The 12,424-nt window shown below is 39.9% G+C and overlaps 1 protein-coding gene and 1 non-coding gene across 8 annotated transcripts in view; both read right to left on the bottom strand.

Annotated features, from left to right (window-relative positions):
- Positions 1-12,424, bottom strand: part of LPGAT1 (lysophosphatidylglycerol acyltransferase 1) — a 100,749-nt gene that overhangs the window by 46,126 nt on the left and 42,199 nt on the right. For all 7 annotated transcript variants that reach the window (XM_051820550.2, XM_070055252.1, XM_051820546.2 and 4 more), the window contains 2 exons: positions 8,128-8,246; positions 776-871 (listed from right to left, as the gene is read on the bottom strand). In XM_051820550.2, coding sequence (XP_051676510.2) covers positions 776-871; positions 8,128-8,246 — 215 coding nt within the window. The remainder of the gene's footprint in view (positions 1-775; positions 872-8,127; positions 8,247-12,424) is intronic.
- On the bottom strand, positions 7,015-7,116 carry LOC127483618 (U6 spliceosomal RNA). Its single transcript, XR_007910057.2, has one exon. It is a non-coding gene; the product is annotated as a U6 spliceosomal RNA (small nuclear RNA).

Genomic DNA, 12,424 nt, shown 5'->3' on the forward strand with positions numbered 1-12,424 from the left:
TCTGCCGGCTGCTCGCCTCTGGCCCGCTTTCACCCGACTCCCGGGGTCTGTGTGGTGACTCCGCACCTCTTGCCCCCACCACGCTCCTCCTTTCAGAATGAATCCACAGCAAAGGAGACCAGGAAGAAAATCCTGGTTCCTGGTTTCAGATCAGCTCAGCTCTAGCCATTGCGGTGATGTGGGGAGAAAACCACCAGATGGAAGACCTCTCTCTCTGGCTCTACCTCTCTCTGTAACTCTTTCAAATAAAAAAATAAATCTTTCAAAATAAATAAGTAAATAAATAAATAAAAGTGATAATATAGACGAGAGGGATAGTCATGATAAAATAATAATGAGGGTAGTAGGCACTGTTGGAGGGTTTTACATGTATTGCTTCATTTAAAAGAATCGTCTCAAGGGAATACTATCTATTATTCTTATTTGAAAAACAAGGACACTATGAGCATTTACATAATTTGTCCAATATGTGAATAGCTAAGAGTTGAAGAGCAGGGAATGCGGCAGGTGCTTGATAAATGTTTACTGAATTCAACTGTACCCTCCAGAGGGGAGGAGAGCAGAGATAGAATATGCACATGAAAAGTGCTTTAATATTTATGCATACTTAAATTCAGGTTAAAATAAATGTTTCTGGAACAAAAATACAGAGGACGCACTCCCTGAGACATAGGAACTGGATCTACTTACTATGATTGGTTTTTTTATGCATCATTTAATAATCAAGAATTGGTTGATTAGGCTACCACTGTGGGAAAAAATGCTTAGCACTTACCTGTCTTATAAAGAAGTCTCCGTGAATTAGAGAAACAATTCCAAAGTTTGTGTACTTAAAAATATGATCCATCAACCACATCATTTGAGCAACAACCTAAAATATTTAAAAGCAGGAGATAATTAAATGTTATATAAAAGAAACCTGACCACAGCCAAGTCTTCAAGTTTTAAATAAATTCATCCAAGCATAATCTTATTTAACCTAAACTTCTTTTTTTTTTTTTTTTTTTTTTTTTTTTTTTTTTGTTGTTTTTTTTTTTTTAATTTATTTAATAAGCATAAATTTCCAAAGTACAGCTTATGGACCACAATAGCCTCCTCCCCCCCACCCCGTGTCTTCCCTCCCATCCACAACGCTCCCCTCTCCCACTCCCTCTTCCCTTCCCCTTCACATCACAATTAATTTTCAATTATCTTTATATACAGAAGATCAATTTAGCGTATGTTAAGTAAAGATTACCACATTTTGCTCCCACACAGAAACATAAAGTGTAAAATACTATTTGAGTACTAGTTATAGCATTAATTAAACACCTAAGAGTAATTGTGTATTAATTACAGAGCTCAACCAATAGTTTTAAGTAGAATATAAAACGCATCTTTTGCATTGTTGTAACTTCCCCCCGACCTCCCTCCCTCCCGTGGCCCTCCCCTCACCCACTTCCTCTCCCCTCTCCCCCCTTCATCACGTTTCATTTTCAGTTACCTTCATATACCGAAGATCAATTTAGTATATACTAAGCAGGGATTTCAACAGGTTGCACTCACACAACCGAACCAGGTATAGGGTATTGTTCGACTAGTAGTGTTGTTTTTGAGTTTCATACATAAACATATTAAGGACAGAGATCCTGCGAAGGGAGCATGAACCCAGTGACTCCCGTTGTTGATTTAACAATTGGCACTCTTATTTATGACGTCAGCAATCACCCGAGACTCTTGCTATGAGCTGTCTAGGCTATGGAGGCCCCTTGATTTCACCAACTCTGAATTTGTTTAGTCAAGGCCATATCACAGTGGAGGTTCCTTCCTCCCTTCAGAGAAAGGCGCCTCTCTCCTTGATGGCCTGATCCTTCTGCTGGAGTGTTGTTTGCCAAGATCCTTCATTTAGATTGTTTTTTGCCACCGTGTCATGGCTTTCCATGCCTGCGAGACTCTCATGGACCTTTTAGTCAGATCCGAATGTCCCAAGTAACCTAAACTTCTTAACACTAATACCTTTCTTACAAAAATAGCACAATTACTAATGGAATCCATATGAAAAATTACAGGTCTTGATTACAAGTCTTATAATCCCAAGTCATCTGTACAATAACTGAAGCTGAATTAACTTATCTTTTTAATGAACTTCTTAAATTGGACTTAATGATTTCAAATTTGCTCTGTCCTAAACGAGGTGTGGTATTTCTTACATATAACTTATAAAAAGACATTTCCAATCAATCAAAAAACTGTTAAGGTTATCAAATAAGGGCTATTGTTTAATTAATAAGCACTAAAGCTTTGTGAAATGTGAGTGTACCTTAATGGCTAAAATGTAAAAAGTTTATGTCCAAAATAAAGAGTATTTTTTAAAAATAATCTAATAGAATGATTTATACATTCTGTTATGCTATAAAGCATATTTGTGAGTTTATCAGGAAAGATTCTTTGCCAGCATAAAAATATTTATAATGCTAGTCCTTAAATACAAAAATACATCCATTGCTGATAAGCATTAATACCCATACTGAGGCCGGCGCCGCAGCTTACTGGGCTAATCCTCCGCCTGCGGCGCCGGCACACTGGGTTCTAGTCCCGGTCGGGGCGCTGGATTCTGTCCTGGTTGCCCCTCTTCCAGGCCAGCTCTCTGCTGTGGCCAGGGAGTGTAGTGGAGGATGGCCCAAGTACTTGGGCCCTGCACCCGCATGGGAGACCAGGAGAAGCACCTGGCTCCTGGCTTCAGATCAGTGTGGTGTGCTGGCCACAGCACGCCGGCCGTAGTGCACAGGCTGCAGCGGCCATTGGAAGGAGAACCAACGGCAAAGGAAGACCTTTCACTCTGTCTCTCTCACTGTCCACTCTGCCTGTCCAAAAAAAAAAAAAAAAAAAAAAAAAAAAAAAAAAAAAAAAAAAAAAATACTGAGAGTAGACTTCATTTCAAGCAAATTTTAAAACTAACAATAAGTTTAAGCAGGAAATTAACGAATTGGTTAATTGTTCTTTCCTGCTGAGGAAACAGCATTCCTTGTTATAAACCTTAAATAAGGAAAAGCTACAACCTCAATCAAGCATGTAACCCATGCTCCTGTAGTTTCTCACGGGATTTTTTTTAAAAGATTTTATTTATTTATTTATTTGAGAGGTAGAGTTACAGGCAGTGAGAGGGAGAGACAGAAAAAGGTCTTCCATCCATTGGTTTACTCTCCAAATGGCCGCAATGAACTTCTTAAATTGGACAGTGCTGTGCCGATCCGAAGCCAGGAGCCAGGAGCTTCTTCCTGGTCTCCCATGTGGGTGCAGGGGCCCAAGCACTTGGGCCATCTTCTACTGTTTTCCCAGGCCACAGCAGAGAGCTGAATTAGAAGAGGAGCAGCCGGGACTAGAACTGAGCCCATATGGAATATGGGCACTGCAGGCAGAGGGTTAACCTACTGCGTCACGGTGCTGGCCCCTTCTCACGAGATTAACAAATGTAAACATCATCTCTAAGCACCAAATTATGTGACTTTATATATAAGGAAAAAATTCAATACTTATGTGCTACTTTTTTTTTTTTTTTTTTTTTTTTTTTTTTTTGACAGGCAGAGTGGACAGTGAGAGAGAGAGAGAGAAAGGTCTTCCTTTGCTGTTGGTTCACCCTCCAATGGCTGCCACGGCCGGCGCGCTGCGGCCTGTGCATCGCGCTGATCCGATGGCAGGAGCCAGGTACTTATCCTGGTCTCCCATGCGGGTGCTGGGCCCAAGCACTTGGGCCATCCTCCACTGCACTCCCGGGCCACAGCAGAGAGCTGGCCTGGAAGAGGGGCAACCGGGACAGAATCCAGCGCCCAGACCGGGACTAGAACCCAGTGTGCTGGCGCCGCAAGGCAGAGGATTAGCCTATTGAGCCGCGGCGCCAGCCGCTACTTTTACGAAAGCCAGATAATATAATATCACAGCTTCTGCCTTAATTTCTCAGTTACCCCTATTCCATCAGCTTTACTGTATTAAATTACTTTAAAAAATAAGGTATGTGCCTAGTGAACAATTCAGTCTCCAAGTCAATTAATAGAGTAAAAAATAATCACCAGCATCTCACTTTTCAGTGTTGTTTTGCTTTGCAATGATGATTACTTTGTTCAAATAAAATGAGATTTATATCAAATGGAATTTGTTGAAAAGTGACCCGAGAATAAACAAACATAAGTGGGCTGGCGCCGCTCACTAGGCTAATCCTCCGCCTGCGGTGCCGGCACCCCGGTTTCTAGTCCCCGGTTGCCCCTCTTCCAGTCCAGCTCTCTGCTGTGGCCCAGGAAGGCAGTGGAGGATGGCCCAAGTGCTTGGGACCCTGCACCTGCATCGGAGACCACGAGGAAAGCACCTGGCTCCTGGCTTCGGATCGGCGCAGCGCTGGCCGTAGTGGCCATTTGAGGGGTGAACCAACGGAAGGAAGACCTTTCTCTCTGTCTCTCTCTCTCTCTCTCACTCTGCCTGTCAACAAACAAACAAACAAGCAAGCAAACATAAGTGGACTCAAACTGTGGCACAGCAAGCTAAGCCACCACCTGAGACACCAGCATCTTGTTTGAGGTCCAGTTCATGTCCTGGCTGCCCCACTTCCCATCTAGCTCCCTGCTAATGTGCCTGGGAGAGAGCAGTGGAAGATGACCTAAGTAACTGCCCCTGCCCCGATCTGGGAGACCCAGATGGAGTTCCTGGCTCCTAGTTTTGGCCTGGCCCAGCCCTGGCCACTGCAGCCATTTGTGGAGTGTACCAGCAGATAGAAGATCCCTGTCTCTCCTCTCTCTGTAACTCTGCCTTTTAAATAAATAATCTTTTAAAAAATATCTTAATTTTATGCTTAGTAAGAAGTAAAGCTGTGATTTATGCATCTCTGGGATTTTTCATTTATGATGGGTTTACCTCTTATGTCCAAATGATCATTAAAAAACCAAGTTCAGGAAGACAGTTGAACTGTATTCTGAGATTTGTCCTCATTTATTTTAGAGGAACTCTCATGAGTCAATATAGAGTTATTTTTGCAGAAATAAGTGTTCTTAGCTTTATTGCCATAAAAGGACAAAATGCCTTACTTCACAGACACTTATTAAAAAGATATCAGCCAGCCCATTTAGGGGAAAAAAAAAAAAAGTAAAAAGCTCATCCTTGTTTCATATTCCTCAAAAAAAAAAAAAAAAAAAAAAAAGGTCAGTAAAAAAACACTGCCTGAATTAACCATCAGTGCTGGACAGGTCGGACACTCGGAACTTTGTTAGTTACCTCTAGGAGATGAAACTGGTCTACATCAATTGCTTTTCATCTGGAAGCACAGATTTTCCACCCACGAAAGCGTCACCTAGACAGACTTAAACCAATGACTCTAGTCTTTACTTCTGTTTGAACTTAGAATGAGGGCAGTGGTTCTCCTCTAGATAAGTAAGTCAATCTGGAAGGACAATCTCTGCTGTCACAGTGACAAGGGAGTGGTGCACCTGTTCAGTGGGTGGCTGGCCAGTATGCAAAACATCCAGCAATGCCCAGGACAGCCCCCACTGTGTTGTGCTACAAAAATGCCAATGGTGCCCCCACTGAAACACCGACCGTTGCTCCAAGTCTCCTGAATTCAAAAAGCTATATTACAACTGCATCACCATGAAGGTAGTATTTTTAAACTTGCTTACAATTTATCAATGCCTTTCTTTGAATGAACCATGGAGTAATTAATTCATCCAATAAACTTTCGTACTGTAAATGTAAATTAGTTCTGCCCTGTAGTTAGTAGGCAATCTCTACTAGGAGGTAGAGATTACCATGCCTCAACCTCTGTATTTCTCTATTATTTCTTTATGAGAGATTTAAAAAAACTCTTTTGGATTTCAAATTACTGAAGTACCACAGCATTAAATGTTCAGTGTTAACTAACCTGAAAGTAAAAACAAATTACTTAGTGTAAGAAAATGAATGCGAACAAACTCAGATCTTTTTCAGAAAGGCAAGCTAACCAGCCTTTCATTTGTCCACATGAATTTCATGCTAATACTCTGGTTAGCACAGTTAACATCCATCCCAAATTGGAGTTAGAAAACAGGCATATTTATACTGATGATTTAATCATTCCTTGAGACTCAAAAACCACTTAAGGATGCTGTATTCCCTCAGAATAATTATCACTATAAATGTAATTATCATATTCAGCAAGAATAAAACTGTTAGCCAACTGGAAGATTTTCTTTCACAGAAGGCCAAATGATACTTGTTTTTACAAAAGTTTAATATCATGAATTTAAACGACAGGCCATATGTATTATCGTTAAGTGCAAATACATCTACACAATGATTACTCTAACACTTCAAGATTCTGAATATAAAAAGGGTTGCATTTATTCCACATTCTAGCAAGATTATACTTCTTGCTTTTCAAATAAATAATAAAAACAGATTCTGCAATAACCAAAACATGCTTTCCTTTAATCTCACCTCACTTTCTGACCCTACCCTGACCTGGTGATCAAAATCTGTAGGAGCTAATAAATACACCTGCCTTACTCTCAGCTCTTGTTTCTGCCAGGATGGTTTCACTAAGGCAGAAAGAAGGCCCTGCTCCAACACTCTACCCAACTAAATTCTACTTATCCTTCAAGGCCAAGTTTATGTCCTGTCCCCTACACAAAGCTTTCCACATCCATCAGGTACCTGGTGATCACCCCCCACTAGAGACCTCTCCTGCAATTACTATGGCTGGTGATACCCTCTCCTCCGCCTCCTACGTGCACGTCTATACTTCTTTAAGTCACTCTTTTGGACTAATAAGCTCTGAATGAACATCAGCATTTGTTGCTTTGTTCATTTACTATTAAGCCAAATATTAACTCCATTAATTTTATATACTATTTATCTAATTTTCTATGAACATAACTTCTTTAACTTCTAAGATGACAACTCTTTTTTTAAAACACTTTATGGAAATACAGTACACATACCATTAAATGTGCAAATAAATGATGTTATTTTTGCCATTTGATTACACTCATAAGCAACATTCAAATTAAGAACAAGAAAAATACAGAATGCTTTACAAATTTCTGTGTCACTCCTGCACAGGGCTGTGCTAGTCTTTACTGTTCCATTCTAATTTTAGTATATGTGCTGCCAAAGCAAATATAAGGTGATAATTTTGAATGATAAAGACCAAATTTATTTTTTAATTTATTTTTAAATCTACCCAATTTGTTGATATATTTTATTATTTTTAAAACTGGGTTTTTTTTTAAATATTTATTTGAAAGGCAGTGTCAGAGAGAGAGGGAGAGACAGAGAAATATCTTCCATCCACTGGTTCACTCCCCAGATGGACACAATGGCCCAGTCTAGGCCAAGTGGAAGCCAGGAGCCAGGAATTCCATCTGGGTCACTCAGACGGATGACAGGGCCCCTAGCTTCCTTCCCAAGCACGTTAGCAGGGAGCTGGACTGTGAGCAGAGCTGGGACTCAAACCAGCACTCTGGGATGCCAGCATTACAAGAGGCAGCCAAACCCACTATACCAAAATGCCAACCCCTATTGATATATTCCAATACAAGAAATATATATATATATATATATATATATATTTACCAATACAAGAAATGTAAAATCAACAGCCCCAATATAGCAAGACTGGATAAAGCAAGTCTAATATCTTTCTTTCAATCTACTTTGTAAATAAAATTTAAAATAACACTGACCAAAAAAAAATAATAATAACACTTACCTTACTTCCTTCTGCTAGAGATCACCAAGATAACTAATTCACTAATTAATTCTACTCTTCCATCTTAAGCAATACCTCTTCTTGAGTTTCCGTTTCTGAAACTGACAACCTACTACTTCACCTCAATTTGAACTATATTAGCTTTTCATTCAACCAGTTGTTACTTTTTCAAAATAGTTTTGAGATGTATTACCCCAGGTATTATTTTTAAAGTCTCTAAATCCCCCTCCTAGAGTGACTTAGAATTAAATATATACTGATACAGCCATCTACCTATATCTACAATATTTTAAAAATATATAGGTAGATCTTTCTTTTTAGCATTTCCTAAGTTTTCAGGAAAGTGCACACGTTTCATCCACATGTGTGATTCCTCCGCAGCCTCCCCCGGAAGTCCCTCAGGCCCTCGGGTAGCTTACCAGCCCTTTGTCCTGGAGACACATCATCAGTGTGCACACGTCTCCTGTCGCCTGATGATTCACCAACATCATTGCTTCGTCTTTTGAAATTGCTTTAATATCTTCCCCCCATTCCATCACTGTAAGAATAAAAAGTTTTACAGCTGTCATTTTAAATATCTTTACATCATTAGAAACCTTCTATTAGAAAAATATTTCTGAAAGTTTAGAACAAAGTTGATTTCCTATAAAAACTTGAATGTTGATATAACATTTATAGAGCCTCTAAATATCCATTAAAATATAAATGTCATACCTTTGGTCTAGAAGTTCTAGTTCCTAACATTTATCTCACAGAAGAAACATTAGTCCAAACAGGCAAAGATATACAAGGGAGCTTCAAAAATTTCAAGGAGAATTAAATTTAAAAATCATGCAAATTCTCCATGAACTCTTTCAAGTCCCTTCTCATAAACATAAACACACACACACGTATGTACATATATGTTATTTATTACAACTTAAATGTTTACAAACAGAGGAATAGATCAGAAAATTATAACAAAATGGATATATTACCAACTAAACACAGCAAATCACAAAATCTTACTCATAGCATGATTCTATCTTTTTAGAGAAGGAATACAACTTATGCTATATTAAGAGACTGGAAAAAGTCTGAGGGAATGGATTGCAAACTATCTATATGATCATCGCCAGAAGGTGGTTCTCAGATCTTCCAATTCTGTAGAAGAAAACACTCAAACACTACAAGTATATTTATGTATCTTCATTTTAAGGAAGCTAAACTTATTTAAAATATACAGATGAAAAGTCATTGCACCAAATCCTGTGTATACACTATTAGGAAAGGAATGCTCTCTATGTTATTATACTTCACTTTATTTAGTTAAATTGATTTATTTCACAGGAAAAAAACAGAGTAACATTTTCAAATACCAGGATTCTACAAAGAAGCTGCTAGAGTTCTAAATACCTGGCATGAACTATCAGGCAGCATTCACTTTTACCCTACCCCTACCTTACTCCCTGCTATAAGGACAGAGTCATGCCTGCTGCATTTAACAGTTCTGGATCCAGCAGAGATGGGAGGCCTGGAGCCACCTGCTTCACCACCCCTCGCCTGCCTCTTTTCTCAGTCAGCCCTCACATCACCCCAAAATACTGAAGCTCCCTGTGATACAGTGCAGCTCTACAAAAGAGTTTGTTTCAAAGAAGGATTTTGTTTGTTTCTCTATTAAAACCCACTTGAGCAAGGCATCTATTCATTCACTGTTTTTTTTTTTTTTTTTTAGATTTATTTATTTATTTGAAAGGTGGAGTGATAGAGGGGAAGAGATGGAGAGATCTTCCTTTTGTTGGTTCATTCTCCAAATGGCTGCAACAACCAAGACTGAACCAGGAACTCCATCCAGGTCTCCCTCAGGTAGCACAGGCCCAAGTACTTGAACCAGCATCCACTGGCTTCTCAGGCACATTAGCAGGAAGTTGGATCAGAACCAGAGCAGCACGACTCAAACCAGCACTGCAATATGGAAAGCTGGAATCCCAAGAGACAGCTTAATCTGCTGTGCCCCAATGCTGACCTCTATTCGTTTATTTTAAAGATCTTAAAATTTTATATGAAGGAAATTTGCAGTAGGGTTGAACATATAAGTTGTGGTACCTACTTGCAAATTGAGGTATTCTAATCATTCTACCAGATGTTATTACTAATGCTCAAATAGCTTACAATGTTGATGAAAAAGATTTTTCTTTAGAAAAATTTAACAAACCAGGGATGGTGCCAAATGCTTGCTAAGGAACAGAGGTAGAACCCTAGGGAGAGCAAACTGTAGTGGCACCGGCTTTTCTCAGAACGGCCTGTCTTCCCCAAGCTTCCGGTTCAGTTCAGCTGACAAGCTAACTTTCCCAAAATATTCAAACAGCTTTGACTTTGCTGGTGAAGTATAAATTGGTACAATCTTTTTGGAAATCAATTTGTATTAAATGTCAAAATTATGAGGCTGGCGCCAAGGCTCAATAGGCTAATCCTCTGCCTGTGGTGCCGGCACCCCGGGTTCTAGTCCCAGTCGGGGCGCTGGATTCTGTCCCGGTTGCCCCTCTTCCAGGCCAGCTCTCTGCTGTGGCCCGGGAGTGCAGTGGAGGATGGCCCAAGTCCTTGGGCCCTGCACCCACATGGGAGACCAGGGGAGGCACCTGGCTCCTGGCTTCGGATCAGCGCGGTGTGCCGGCCGCAGCACGCCGGCCACAACAGCCATTGAGGGGTGAACCAACGGAAAAGGAAGACCTTTCTCTCTGTCTCTCTCTCTCTCTCACTATCCACTCTGCCTGTCAAAAAATAAAAAATTAAAAAAAATGTCAAAATTAAGAAATGCACAAACCTTTTCCCCAGCAATCCCATTTCTAGGAATTCATTCTACAGACATACTTGTGTACAAAATGACACATATGTAAGGAGATTTACTGTGGCTTTGTTTGCAAGAGCAAAGATGAAAACACCTAAAGCGGGGGACTAGCTCCAATCCACAGAAACAGGAAGCAGAGTGGTTGGTGGCAGCAGGTGGGAAGGGGGAATTCATTGTTTAATGAGTGAAGCTGTCCCTCCGTGTCCCTCAATATCAAAATCCAGGGATGCTCAGTCCCCTAGATAAAATGGTACAGCATTTGCATATGCTGTATATGCACAACTTCCCGTATACTTCAAATCATCTTCAGATTACTTATGATACTGAGTACAATATAAGTGCTATGTAAATAGTTTTTCTGTATTGCTAGGGAAATGACAAAAAAAAATCTGTACATGTTCAGACAAATGTAACTGTTTCTGAATATTTATGCTGGTTGACTGTTTCACTGGTTGAGTCCACGGATAGTGAACCCACAGTTATGGAGGACCAACTGTACAGAGTTTAATTGTCGCAAGATGAAAAGTTCTGGAGATTTGTTGCACAGTAATGTGAAGTGCTTAATACTAATGTGTATATTTAAAATGGTTAAGAGGGTAAATTTTATGCTGCATGTATATTACAAATAAAAAATTGAAAAAGAGAGGTGAGCTAAATAAATTATGATTTACCAATGGTATATCATGCAATCACAAATTTATATATTACTATGGAATGATCTACTGTAAGCAATAAAACTGTAGAATAGTGTGAAGATGCCATTGGTTACATTTTTAAAAATAGAATATATTTACTGAACGAAAACTCTTTATATCATAGTCCTGCTAATAACCCTTCACACACACACACACACACACACACACATTCATTAATTCAGGCACTGTTAGGTATTGTTGATATACAACAAATAACAACATTTCAAGTACTATTCTAAAGTGAATAAAAGTGAAAACACTCAAGAAAATTCTAGCTTGGTTCTGTAAATGTCAGCTAAGAGTAACATGAAAAGTTTGCTGGCTCCACAACTGTACAAATAAGATGTTTCATAACCAGTGATTCCTTTAGTGGAATCTCTGCTAGATACCTTAAGCTCCTGCAGGAAAGCATATATGTGAATATAACTGCAAAAAGGGGGGTGGTTAAAGATGTATTTATTTATTTGAAAGACACAGGTAGAGAGAGAAGGAGGGTAAGAGAGAGCCAGAGTCAGAGCCAGAGCGAGAGCAAGAAAGAGAGATCTGCCGGTTCACTCTCCAAATGGCTGCAATAGCCAGGGCTGGGCCAGGCCAAAATCAGGAGCCTGGAACTCCATCTGAGTCTTCCACATGGGTGTAGGAGCCAAGGACTTGCATTATTTATTCTCCACTGCTTTCTCAGGCACATTAGCAGGGCACTGGATTGGAAGTGGAGCAGTCAGGAATCAAACCTGTGCCCACATGAGATGCCTGTGTTGCAGGTAGTGGCTTAACCCACTATGCCACAACGCCAGCCTCCAGGATAAATTTTTTATAGATTTATTTATTTGAAAAGCAGAATTAGAGATAGAGAAAGATCTTACATCTGCTGGTTCACCCTCCAAATGGCTGCAACTGCAGGGGCTGGATGAGGCTAAAGCCAGGAGCCAGGAGCTTCATCCAGGTCTCCCACATTGCGTACAGAAGCCCAAGGACTTGGGCCATCTTTTGCTGCTTTCCCAGGCACATTAGCAGGAGGCTGTATTGGAAGTGGAGCAGCTGGAACTCAAACAGGTACTCATATGGAATGTGGGCATTGCAGGTGGTGGCTTAACCTGCTTTGCCACAATGCCGATTCACCAAAATAAATATTTTAACATAAAATGCAACTTATTTGTTTGCTTTATATAAACTATATTAAATACAATTTAAATA

Source organism: Oryctolagus cuniculus, chromosome 13 (genome assembly GCF_964237555.1).
Source record: "Oryctolagus cuniculus chromosome 13, mOryCun1.1, whole genome shotgun sequence".
In the NCBI taxonomy this organism is placed as follows: domain Eukaryota; kingdom Metazoa; phylum Chordata; class Mammalia; order Lagomorpha; family Leporidae; genus Oryctolagus; species Oryctolagus cuniculus.